Genomic DNA, 13944 nt, shown 5'->3' with positions numbered 1-13944 from the left:
TGCATGTGTACACACATGCGTGCACACATACAAAGTTGGGTTTTGAAATATCTTAAATTCAGTGGAAATGAGAGAATTAAGATGAGAGGGACTGAACATGAAGGATGGATTAAAAGAGGGATTAATTATGAGCAAAACAAAGTCAAGCCTCAATGAGTGAATCATGAAGGGCTTAGAAAGAAAAAGAAAGGGAAAGAAGGAAGGAAAGAAGAAAGGAAGGAAAAAAGGATTAGAATTTATGTTTCAGTTCTGAGTGAGGGGAAGAGAAAGAAGAGTGGGGGAATGCAAGCAGATTATGTTAAGCAGAGAGCACTAATTCTAATCACATTCTTCTCATTCCCCTCTTTGTCAAAAGGACAAGAGCAAATAGGAAGAAATATTAGAGAATAGGCTAGAAATAAATATACAAGTTAATTCAATTAATGCAGTTGACAGTCACATTATGAATAGGATAAATTCACCCATGTGATGGAAGAGTAAATTAGAAAACAGAATCCAACACTATTTAGTTTACAAGAAACATGTTTTTCAGTCATTTGGTAGAGTTCAACTCTTCATAGATCTACTGTCCAAGGGGTTTTCTTGGCAAGGATACTGGAGTGGTTTGCCCTTCTCATCCCTAGTGGATGAAGGCAAACAGAAGTTAAGTGATTTACCCTGCTAGTATCAGAAGCCAAATTTGAACTCAGATCTTCCTGATTCCAGACTTAGTGCTCTATCCACAAACTCAACTAAAAGCCCATATGAAATGAAACATAGAAATTCATAAAGAGTTAAAATAAGAAGCCAAAACAAAATCTTATTATGTTTCAGCTAACCTCACAAAAAGGGTCTTCAGTTATGATCTTAGACAAGAAAGCATAGAGAATATATATAGGGAAAAATAGACAATAAAACTAATTGTGAGGGATGCCAGTATTCCCATTTTAAACCTAGGCAAATCTAATGAAAAATAAATGAGAAGCTAAGAGCCTTAACAGAATTTTAGAAAAGTTAGATATAAAAAATAAGTATGATTATTTCTCAGCTATCTGAATTGACACCTTTACAAAACTGACCATTTGTTATGGGATAAAACTTCACAAACAAATACAGCAAACAAACATTAAAAGCACATCTTTTACTGAGCACAGCTCAATAAAATTATATTCAATAAAGGAGCACTAAATAAAAGACTACAAATTAATTTGAGAGGAAATAATTTAGTCCTAAAGATCTAGTTGGCCAGAGAACAAATCATTGTTGTTTAGTCACTTTTCAGTCATGTCTGACCCTTCATTTGTGGTTTGCATAAAAAATTTGCTATATCCTTCTCCAGCTCATTTTTTAGGTGAGGAAATTAAGGCAAATGGGGTTAAGTGATTTGCCCAGGATCACATAGCTAAGCAAATATGTTGGCCTGAATTTGAACTCATAAAGATGAGTCTTCCTGATTGCAAACTTGGGTGCTGTAAGAATATAAAATTTAGGTTTTTGTGCTAATATGAAAGTTCTAAAATAACATTGTGGTTGCTGATTTAAAAATATTATAGTTTAAGTCAAAATGACTTTTAGTAGCTTTATTTACAAAGAGGTAGAAAGAGTGAAAGTGGAAAAATGTGAGAAGTTAGAGAATTCTGTAGCTTACCACCCTAAGTGTTGCTCTGGTGTCTGGCTCAGTCCCTGCAGGGCTTGATCATTTTTAGTCAGAGGACCTGGTGGTATTTTCAGCAAGGGTTCCACCATCACAGCCTCCTCCAGGAAAGGAAGGCCTCTCTGGAACCAATCTCTCCAGAAGCCAGTAAAGGTAGGCCACTTACTCACCTATCTCATCAACGCAGAGTCTGTAAAGAAGCAATCCAAAGGAGGCATCCTCCAAAGAAGTCCAAAGGAGAAGTCTCCTGGATAGGAAGTTCAGGACTTTTTATGGTTCTTTTTCCACTTCACTTCCTGTCCCTTCCTCCACTTTTTGGAGACTTTTGGAGACACAATTGCAGACTTTAAATTTTCCTAGCACTGCCCAAGGGAGGTAGCAGTAGCCTTTGGAGATATGAGCTTACTCTCTTAAGTGACTTGTGAATTCTCTTGCTTAGTGTTAAGTAGGGGTGCTTAAGATTTTGATTGATTAATTTAAAAATTGCTGATTGATAGACAAAGAAAGTTTGATTCACTCTTCACAATTCCCCCTATGATTCTTTGGGAGTCTAGTCTCCCCAATGAATCATTTAGCATAACCAGCTTATATCTCTAAAGATCTTCTAGCTACAGGTGCATACAATATTGTACTTTTCTAAGAGGAAACTATAATAGTTGGAGATGAGATGGAATTAGAGAGAGAGAGAGAGAGAGAGAGAGAGAGAGAGAGAGAGAGAGAGAGAGAGAGAGAGAGAGAGAGAGAGCAAGAGAGAGCAAAACCAATGTTTGCTAGGCACATTGACAAAAAGCCAATTGGAGGCAGTCCCTTTTGGCATAAGAATTTACATCCAGAATAAATGTGTTCAACCCCCTTCAGTTCAATAGATTACATTTCAAATTTCATCCTAGATCTTCTGATGCAATGTAGGTTTCTTTATGGCACTTTCTCTAAACAGTTCACTTTCTTGATTTGAGGAATTAGTGAGCTTTTCCTAAAATTTCTCTCAAAAAAATTTTAAATCATTATGTAATTTGAACATAATTATATAATTATATTTAAACATACCTTCCATTTTAGAATGAATATTATGTATTGGTTCCAAGGGAGAAGAGCAGTAAGGGCTAGGTACTGGTGCCTAAAGTGACTTGCCTAGGGTCATGCATCTATGAAGTCTCTTAAGACCAAATTTGAACCCAGCACCTCCCATTTTCAGACCTTGCTATCCACTGAACTACCTAGCTGTCCTATGTAATTTGATTTTACAAAAGAAAGACAAATTATCAATATGAAAAAAAAATTAATGATAATTTACAACATATGAAGAAGAAATACATTGTTCAAAACTATTTTGGCCAACTGTATACCAATAAAACTGAAAAATTAAATGGATGAATATGTTCAAAAATATAAAATGCCCAGGTTGGCAGAACAAGAAATGGAGAATTTAAATAACTCAGTCTCAGGAAAAGAAATTGAACAAGCCATAAATGTATCTCATGGAAAAAATTCTGCGACCAGATGCATGTTCATGTGAATTCCATCAAATATTCAAAGAGCAATTAAATCCAATATTAAATAACTTTTAGGAAAAGAATGGATTCTACCACAAATTCCTCCTATGATACAGATATGTTCTTGATGCCTAAAACAGTAAGAGTCAAAATAGAGAAATAAAACTATAGACCAATATTTGTAATAAATAATGATGGAAAAATAAAATATTATCAAAAAGGCTATAACAGTATATTAGAAAGATCATACACTATGACCAGTCTGGATTTCTATCAAGAATTCAAGACTGGCTTAATATTAGGGAAACTATTAAAATAAAAGATCATATTAGCAATAGAAATACATAATATCAGCAAATGGAGGAAAAGTGCTCTTGGGCAAAATAAAACATACCTTTCCATGAAAAAAAAAACACTGAAAACATACAAATAAATTGACCTTTTCTTAATATTGTAAGACATATCTATCTAAAACCAAGAGCCAGTATTATGTTATAGTGATAAACTAAACCTTTCCAATAAGATCATAGATAAAGCAAAGTTATATATTATTACTATTGCTTGATATAGTACTAGAAATGTTAACTATAACAGTTAAGAAAGGAATTGAAGGAATAAGTATAGGCAAAGGGAGGAAAATACTTTATGAATATATGGTTTGATGCACTCTGAAGTGTCAGCTAAAAATTAACAGAAACAATATCTTCAGCAGCCTTAAAGGATATAAAATAAATCTATAAGAATTAATCAGCATTTCTCTCTGAGATTCACAAAACCCAGCAAGAAGAAATAACCCAGGAAATTCCATTCAAAATAGCTACAGAATATATAATCATTCAATTAATAAATATTTATTAAATAACTACCATATGTCAGGCACTGTGCCAAGCATTGAAAATACAAAAAGAGGGGAAAAAATTAGTCCCTGCCCTCCAGGGAGCTCATAGTCTGATAGGAAAAACATACACAAACAAACTATAAAAATGCAACTGCAAAACATTCTTTATGGTAATAAAGATAGACCTAAATAATTAGACAAATGTTGGATAAATGTTCAAGGGCAGACCTTGTCAATGTAATAATGAAAAAGAGAGTCTAGCAGTATCAAATCTCCAGCTATACTACAATGCAGAAATCATCAAAATGTTTTAGTGCTGGTTAAAAAATGTCAAAGAGATGTCAAATGTTGAAACAGATTACATAAACATATAAAAGCAAGTGAATACTATAGCTTAGTCTTGATAAACCCAGATAAGGATACATAATTTAAAAAATCTGCTGGGAAAATTAGAAAGCAGTTTGACAGAAATTGGGTTTATAATAAAACCTATATTATAATAAAAATAATAATAATAATAAAAGTGCTAGACTCAGAGTGAAGAACTGAATTCAAATCCTGCCCCAGTATGATCCTGAGGCAAGTCATTTAACCTCTATCTACCATAGTTTCCTCATCTGTATTTTGGAGATAATAATAGCATATACCTCCCAGATTTTCTTTGAGTATCTAATGAAATAATATCTATAAGGGTTTTATAAATCTTAAAGTAAAACATAGGTATTATTATTGTTGTTATTATTATATAACTTATGTGAAAAAGTGATTTCATAAACAAGTTAGAATAGCAAGAAAGAAATTACTTTTCATATCTTTGGATAGGGGAATTAATAAAATAACAGACAGAAAGAATCATAAGATAAAATCAACAACTTCAATTATATAAAATGAAAAGTTTTTACACACCCAAACATAAAACCAATGGACTAAAATTAGAAGTGAATCAGTTAACCTGGAAAAAAATCTTTGCAGCAGGTTTCCCTGATAATGCTCTCATTTCTGAGACTTATAAGAAATGGATTCAAGTCTATGAGAATATGAGCCATTTCCCAATTGATAAATATGCAAAATATGAAAAGGCAATTTTTATAGGAAAAAGTCCAAGCTATTAACAACCATAAAAAATACTCCAAATTACCAATAATTAGAAAAATACAATTTAACTCTAAGGTTCACTTCACACCCATTAAATTTTAACAAAAGGTGAAAATGATCATTTTGGGAGAGGCTTTGGGAAAACAGAAACACTAATACACAATACAACTTTTGAATTGTTCTAATTACTCTGGAAAACAATTTAGGATTGTAATCAAAAAGTCACTGAACTGTGTATACATTTGATCCAGCAATGCTATTAGTAGACCCAGACCCCAAGAGATCATAGAAAGAGGAAAGGGCTTATATGTGCAAAAATACTTAGAAATCTTTAAAATTAAAGTTCTTCTTTTAGTGGTAGAGAATTAGGAACTAAAGGAGTGCTCATCAATTTGAGGAATGGCTGAATAAATTATGGTATGTGAAAGTAATGGAATGCTATTGTGCAATAAGAAATCATGAAGGGTACAATTTCAGAAAAAACTGGGAAGACTTATGAACTGTTGCAGAGTAACTGAACCAAGAGAACAGTCTGCATGTTTAAATGAAAACAGCACTGAAACCCAACAAATTGGCTAGCATGACAGCAATGTAAATAATGAATGCTGGAGGGGATGTGGCAAAGTAGGGACATTAATTAATTGCTGGTGGAGTTGTGAATTGATCTAACCATTTTGGAGGGCAATTTGGAACTATGCCCAAAGGGCAATAAAAGACTGTCTGCCCTATGATCCAGTCATAGCACTGCTGGGTTTGTACCCCAAAGAGATAATAAGGAAAAAGACACATATAAGAATATTCATAGCTGGTCTCTTTGTGGTGTCAAAAAATTGGAAAATGAGGGGATTTCCTTAAGTTGGGGAATGGCTAAACAAACTGTAGTATATGTTGGTGATGGAATACTACTGTGCTAAAAGGAATAATAAAGTGGAGGAATTCCATGTGAATTGGAACAACCTCCAGGAATTGATGCAAACTGAAAGGAGCAGAACCAGGAGAACATTATACACAGAGACAGATACACTGTGGTACAATCGAATGTAATGGACTTCTCCATTAGTGGCAATGCAGTGATCATGAACAACCTGGAGGGATCTACAAGAAAGAACACCATTCACCTTCAGAGGGAAAACTGTGGGAGTAGAAACACAGAAGAAAAACAACTGCTTGAATACATGGGTTGAGGGGATATGACTGGGGATGTAGACTCTAAATGAACATCCTAATGCAAACACCAACAACATGGAAACAGGTTCTGATCAAGGTGTGATAGAGGCAACCCAGATAGAGAGAACTTCAGGCATGCAAACCAAGCTTGGGACCTGATCTGCAAAATCAAGGTGAAGATTCCAAACAGAATGTTCCTGGAGGAGGCAGTTGAGCTGGCCAGGGGGAGGATCTGATTCTCTCTCTCTCTCTCTCTCTCTCTCTCTCTCTCTCTCTCTCTCTCTCTCTCTCTCTCTCTCTCTCTCTCTCTCTCTCTCTGGCTCTCTGGGTTTTTTTTTTTTCTGATAAAGGAGGCAAGCCTAGCTGAAGGGAGAAGCTGAGAATAATATTATTAACTCCTGTCCCAGGCTGAAGGACCCTTGAGGGGCTTCTGAAATTAGGCTGAGAGATCTTGGTGGCTTTGTGGAGAAGAAAAGAATAACAGTTGTCCTCCATCTCTCTGACTGCCCCCTTGTCACAGTTGTGACTGGACTAATTTCCCAAACCCTCAAATTCTCCTTATAGTTTAGGGAAACCCTCTTCCCTCTTTCCTCGGTTCTCTATCCTATTGTTTCCCAATAAACCCCTTACCTGAGAAAGAAAACAAGAGTATCTTTCATAGTTCACTCAGGGGGAAGGGACCAAGCCACAAGCTTCAAGAAAAAACTGGGAGGGAGAAGCTGGAAGAAGGGAGGGGGGTGAGGGAATGTGTGGGATTTGGGAGTGAAGGGAGGAGGAGGAGGTTAGGAAATAGATTGATCTACTAGTCATCAAATAGAGATCAGTAAGCAAACCCCAGTGCATCCTCCTGTGGCAGCATCCCTCTATCTGTAGCAGCATCTCTCAGTATCTTTCTAGCTCTACCTCTGAAATAGTACCTTCTATCTCCATTGTAACTAAGCAGCCCTCAGGTGTGTCCCCTAGTAGCAGCTCTCTAGTCTCAAGCCAGAGTACCTAGTTATTGCAACAAGAAATAGTGTCACACAGATTATCATTCTATTACAAAGGACACATGTAATACCCAATGAAATTGTGCATCAGCTGTGGGAAGGGGGGGAGGGGAGGAAAGGGAGGGAAATAATGTAACTCTTGTAACCAAGGAATAATGTTCTAAATTGACTAAATAAATTAATTTTAAAAAATTTAAGATTCCAATTAAAATATGGTCAGGTTTTCTCCTTTCTGATCATGAATTATAAACCTTTTACATGCATTTATCTCATTTGATTTTCACAGTCATCCTGGAAAATGAGTTGTACAGGTATTATCCCCTTTTTACAGATGAATAAACTGAGGTTTAGTGGGGAGGGGCGGGGGAGAAACATCACTGAAAAAAAAATCAACTTTAGAATTCTGATCAACACAATGACTAACTATCCTTCCAGAATACCAATAATGAATCATACTATCCACCTCCTGACAGAGTAATTATGAACTTAAGATGTAGACTGAAGCATATATTTTTGAATATGACAATTACAGGGTTTTGTTTGGCTTATCAATGCATATTTGTTTAAAGGGATTTTGGTTTTGTGTTTATTTTTCAATAGGAACAGGGGAAGTGGGAGGGAAAAATACATTTTTGTTTCTTTTAAATTCTATCTATTTTTTTAAGAGAAAGAGGTATTAGTAAGGGCGTGTTTGAGGTGTAAAGGAAGTAGGATGGGTAAAAGTAAAGGATGTAAGGATGTAATAAATAATGAGAGTAAAACAGATAAATAATTCTAGTGTTGCATTAGTGTCTACAAAATAATAAAAGACCTTAAAGTAATACCTTAAGCATATTGAACAGACTTTCTGTGGAGAATTCAAGGAAGGACATGAACAAGAATTACACAAAAATGGGAAGATCTGGGGCTGTCATCAACACTAGTGGATCCATTGAAGTAAGAAATGTTATGAACTTATTTTTTATGTTTCAACAGCTTCATAACTTTGCCAAAATTAGAGTAAGTTTTCTGGCTTCCTAGCAAAGATGACTTCTATTGACCAAAGAATGAATCAAGATCATCTCTTAAACCCAATTCTATTTAATTTTTAAATATGCCATAATTAAAAAGTTATCTGGTCAAATAGTCATTTCTTCAGCTGCTCATAAATCAGCATTCTTTGTAATGTTCATAGTATGGTTGTAGATAGCAATGAATGAGTTCTGAAAGAGCATGGAATCTCAATCAAATATAGGTTTATAGTTAGCTTATGTAATCTTCATGGCTTTGGGCAAGTTACTTTACTTCTGTAGGTATCAGTTTCTTTATCTTTAAAATTAAAACTATGACTGGATGATTCTTATGGTTCCTTCAAGCTCTAAATCCCATTAATTTTCCAAACTATGTTTGTTCATCTTGCTATGTTAAACCACAGAAGATTAATATCTAAGTTTTATAAATACCATAGAATATTTCTTGTCCTTATTCCTTCACCAAAAACCCACAGGCTGTTTCTCAAGTAAGCACTAATTAATGTGATCTTCAGTCAAAATGCTTTTCCTAACTAGCTGAACACTTCAAGTATAAGTTTTTCCAGGTAGTTTGTAAAGTAAGTCTTTACTTCAATTGAAAGTTGTCAAATAATTTTAGCTTTGATTTTTTTAAAGCTCATATGAACAGATATTAAAAGTTACATATATGTATCTGCCATCTGTAAGTAGCTTACCACTATAATAAAAATGATGTGATATATTAGTCTGAAGATGCCTTTTACAGAAACAATTTGAATTGATGCATATTTAATACTTTAAAAAACTATAAACTCATTTTTATGTTTAAAAGTTATTCTAAATATTCCATTAATATGTGTGTGTGTGTGTGTGTGTGTGTGTGTGTGTGTGTGTGTGTGTGTGTGTGTGTGTGTGTGTGTGTAGAAAGAGAGAGAGAGATTTATATAAATAGATGGATGGATGGATGGATGGATGATATTCTGAATGTCTGCTTTGGGCTAAAGTCTATTATAATGTTTCTGACCCGGCCTTCAAAATAAAGAATATGATTTCTGTCCCAAACAAACAGATAGTGTAATGAAGCAAACAGAACATATTCACATTTTTAAAGCATAGCTCATGCAATTAAAACATGATGATGAAAAGGAATATTGATAATCTCCTAGGAGAGAAATATTGCCAAAACAGTTCAGGCTTTTCCACTTTAAAAATAACACAACCAGGGGGCAGCTGGGTAGCTCAGTGGATTGAGAGCCAGGCCTAGAGATGGGAGGTCCTAGGTTCAAATCTGGCCTCAGACATTTCCTAGCTGTGTGACCCTGGGCAAGTCACTTAACCCCCATTGCCTAGCCCTTACCACTCTTCTGCCTTGGAACCAATACACAGTATTGATTCCAAGATGAAAGGTAAGGGTTTAAAATAAAGAAATAAAAATAAATTTAAAAAAGAATAACACAAACATACTTTGTGTATATGTGTGTGTGTATGTGCAAATTATATACACCATTTTAAAATGAGATCATCCTTTTAATTTTGATGTTACAAGGAACTTTTTGTGATGAGCAATCAGTTTTTATCCACAGGTGACTTAGTATAATACTTAATTTCTTTATATATAAAATGACCAACTTAATCAAATTTCTTTATTTCTTTGACTGATAGAAGCGAACTGAATAGACAAAAACTTCATACCCAAGAATTGTCTTCTCAGCTGGAATCAGCAAATGAAAAGGTAGTTGAGGTAAGATAATAATTTTCTTGAGAGATACTTCTTTTATTACTCACTATTCATGTTAAAGAGTTTTACTTGAGCCACGTTCAAATGAATTACATGCTTACAAATGTCCATAAAGATATGAATGCTTATTATAGGAATAAATCAGAATTTGAAAAGTCCACCATCTTATTTGTATTTGTTATATGCTATAAAATTTCAATTCATGTAAATAATAAAATGTAACATTCCAGTTTTATCTTTATTAATAGAAATAGTATCATGATTCAGAGAACATTGTGAGAAACATTTAATCCTCTGAATTGGTTATACTTTTTTAATGGCTTTTCCAATTTTTGTTTTATTCAATAACAACAGTAAAAATACAGAATTTATGATTGAAATATTTTTGTCCTAGCTACAGAAAGTTTAAATAAAATGTATTTTGTCTTTTAATATGTAAAATTGAATTGGAATTTATTGCTTTTCTGAGAGTCTTTCAGATGGCACAAAAATTAAATAGGCAATTTCTGGATGATGATTGAAGCCAACTAAAATGTTCTAGGCTATTTTAGTGCTTATTTAGATGTCCTTACTTTGGAGCGAAGTAAATCAGAGAAACTTACAGAAAGCAGTAGTGGAAATTCAGTGACAGTGTGTTTTGGTCACCTCTTCTCAAGTTGCTTAGAGATGGATTCTCTTTATGTACATAGGATCATCATGTCAATATTTGACATTAGACATGACATTCACTCTTTTTTTTTTAACCCTTAACTTTCATATTAGAATCAGTACTGTTGATTCTAAGGTTGAAGAGGGGTAAGGTCTAGGTAATGGGGGTTAAAGTGACTTGTCTAGGATCACACAGGTAGGAAATGTCTTAAGCTGGATTTGAACCCAGAAACCCCATCTCTGGATCTGATTCTCAATCCACTGAGCCACCTAGCTGCCCCCTGACATTCCCTCTTATAGTGACATAAATTATGTTATTGGTCCATCAAATCTCTTGATTTATTTTGATGGACAGAAATAAGCTCATTCAAGCTTCAAATTCATTAGTTTTAACCCCTTCCTTGTTCTCTTCTCTTTGGAAACTAAAGTTAAAGAATGCAATCTAGTTTTTCTACTCAAGCCAACCAAGATTGTGATTCATTAAGGAAAACATCATCTAGTTTTAAAAGTATGTAAATATAAAATAACAGATCCAGTTCAGCAATAATACAGTTTGGCATAGGCTTATTTGGCCAAACCTAAAATCCAAAAGATACAGGAAGAATTGTTAGAATGATTTATCTCCATAATCTATCTTATTAATACTACTTAAGGTGGCAAGCAGTTATAACCATCAGGTATGTCATTCCTAAGTAAAAGGGAAAATGTAAAGCAACCGAAGAAATTCTTTGAACTGTCCAGCAATTTAGAATTCCATAAGTCATTTGAAACACTTTTGCTGAATGGTTTTATTGGCTTTAAAATATAGTCATTTTGACTAATAAAGTTTTGTTGAAGAAACAAAGAGACCTGAATTCCAAAACCTTCCCTCTACTGTCCAATGCCTTATGAGGCTTTCTCATAGCTGGATCAGTATTCATGTAAGGGAAGATTAACAGTACAAGAATTAAAAGGTGATTTTGTTGGTTGTCAACCTTTCAAATTACATTTCTGCCAATTTGCTTTTAATATTAATAACTTGCTTTGTGGGAAGGTTGCTTATGTACAGAAAAAATTATGCAGTTAGAATTTAAAATCTGACTTAAAAATTGATCCTAAATATGGAAGCTACATTATGTTATCTCTTTTTGCTTTTTTGCAAATGGTAAGTAGTGTCCAAATTCAGCATCACTCAAACTCAGATTCCTTTAAGGCTTCTCCATTTTACATTAGAATGTGTTAACAGGAGCCTATGTTTCTATGACATTATTTCCCTAAAACAGAATGAAAAGATAATTATGGAACATCAAGAAAAAACCAACAGACTTCAAAGACGCCTGTGTCAGGCAGAACAGAGAGCAGCTTCAGCTTCTCAGCAGGTAGAGAATAAGTTCATTACTGTTAGATGAATAAAATAGTCTGAGTGGGACAAGAATAAGGAAAATGTTTTGAAAATCCCTAGGGAAGAAGTAGCTGGTTGTTTGTTTAAAGCATTTGAAATGAGGTACCTTTATATGACATTGAAAACTAGCAAACTTGGAGAATTAAGAATTTGAGGACTTCTGAGATTACTTGGTTCAAACATAGCTCTATAATAGTTGTCTCCAAAATTGGACATTTGAGTGACTATGAAATTGGAATGTCTTTCTAACCTGAAGGCATGATGGTATCACATTTATGAACGTAAGATTAGATACTTTCTAAACTCTTAACTGTGTGTTAATTTCTTATTATAAATGTATTTTTTTAAGTAGAAAAAATGGCCTTTGGAAGGAGAACCTCTCGTTTGTTCTGGGTATGCAGATTTACTTAAATAATCAGAGATGGTAAAACATGATTAGGAAGCCTCAGAGACCATTACATATTAAGTAATTTCATCTATGATGGAACATTTGTTTTGAAGTGACATTTCCCTGTGATAGAAGCTAAGCTTTTAGGAATTAATTTTTAAAATCTTTATTTGATACTATTATTCCCACTAACACTCATCTGATATCTCTTTTTTATGGTTAACACTTGGTGCTTTCACTTCCTCTCCTCTTACTCTCTTCCAAAATTTCCACAGCCTAGCTTCTACCCTTATTCCACTGTAATTGTCCACTCCAAAGATATCAGTAATCTCTTAAATAGCTAAATCGAATGCTCTTTTCTCAGTCATCTTTCTTGATGTTTCTACTGCCTTTGATGATGTTGATCACTTTCCCATCTGAGGTACTATTAGCTATCATGATTTTCTTGACTTTATTCTCTCTCCTAGTTCTCCTACCTGTCCAACTGCTTTTTCTTTTACTCCTTTGATGGTTTTTCGTTTATGCTATGCCCAGTTACTGTGGGTTATCTGCCCTATCCTAATCCTTTTTCTCTTTTCCCTGGATACTCTCTACTTGGTCATCCTATCAACTCCCATCGGTTCAATTATCATCTCTATTTAGGATCTATATTTCTATTACTAGTGTCTCGCCTAAGCCTGTCATGTATCAACAACTCCTTTTGTATGTTTCTAGCTTGATATCCCATAGACATCTCAAAGTTTAACATGTCCAGAATAGAACTCCCTATCTTTTCCCTTAAACCAATTTTATATCATTGTTGAAGACACCACCATCCCTAGTTGGCCAAATTTGCAATCTTGATCTCATATTCATTTTCTCACTCTTACTCATCACACATATCCAGCTTGTTGCCAAATTTTGTTGCTTCTACTTTCACAACATATCTTATGTCTTCTTCCTTCTCTCCACTCACACAGCATCCACCCAAGTTCAAACCCTCTTCACTTATTTCCTGGATGATCACAATAGGTGTCTTAGCCTCAATTGTCTTCCTACTCCATACTCTGTATGCTATCAAGATAAAATAATCTAAAATGATTAAATGATTAGAAAAATATCTAAAATGTAGCTCTGTCCATATTACCCCCTCTCCTCACTGAATTATAGTGGCTCCCTATCACCTCCAGTATTAACTATAAACTCCTATTTGACATTTAAAATTTTTCTTAACTTGGTTTCTTCCTTTACCATCTTACCCTTTAGTCCCCAACACACAGCCTAGGATCCAACCAACCTGTTTGTCAGTATTACGTTCCATGACCATAACACTCCATATCCCATTTCTTTGCCTTATATCAGTTGTCTTCCATGATTGGAATATTGGCCCTTTTACCCATGGTCTCTTATTTTCCCTGACTTCCTTCAAGACTCGGATCAAATCCCACCTTCCGAAAGAGGCCTCTCCTATTTTCCTCAGTTACTACCTTCCCTTCTCAGATTTCCTCCCGTCTGTTCTGTATATATCTTTTACTGTGCCTGATTTTTTTTTTACATTGTCCCTGGCATTAGAATGCAAACTCTAAAAGGCAGGGATTTTTTTTCT

The 13944-nt window shown here is 34.4% G+C and overlaps 1 protein-coding gene across 10 annotated transcripts in view; it reads left to right on the top strand.

The window, feature by feature from the left end:
• SCLT1 (sodium channel and clathrin linker 1) overlaps positions 1–13944 on the top strand; it is a 205783-nt gene that overhangs the window by 186345 nt on the left and 5494 nt on the right. For 9 of the 10 annotated variants that reach the window (XR_008912889.1, XR_008912890.1, XR_008912888.1 and 6 more), the window contains 2 exons: positions 9867–9945; positions 11853–11948. Coding sequence is in view for 6 of the 10 variants with exons in the window: in XM_056802701.1 (XP_056658679.1) it covers positions 9867–9945; positions 11853–11948 (175 nt within the window). In the remaining 4 variants the exon portion in view is untranslated. Of the gene's footprint in view, positions 1–9866; positions 9946–11852; positions 11949–13944 lie in introns of those variants that run through there. The other variant, XR_008912892.1, reaches the window with a different exon arrangement.

This window comes from Monodelphis domestica, chromosome 6, assembly GCF_027887165.1.
Source record: "Monodelphis domestica isolate mMonDom1 chromosome 6, mMonDom1.pri, whole genome shotgun sequence".
In the NCBI taxonomy this organism is placed as follows: domain Eukaryota; kingdom Metazoa; phylum Chordata; class Mammalia; order Didelphimorphia; family Didelphidae; genus Monodelphis; species Monodelphis domestica.
Note: the sequence above shows the minus strand (reverse complement) of the source record. Positions and strands in the feature narration are given on the sequence as shown.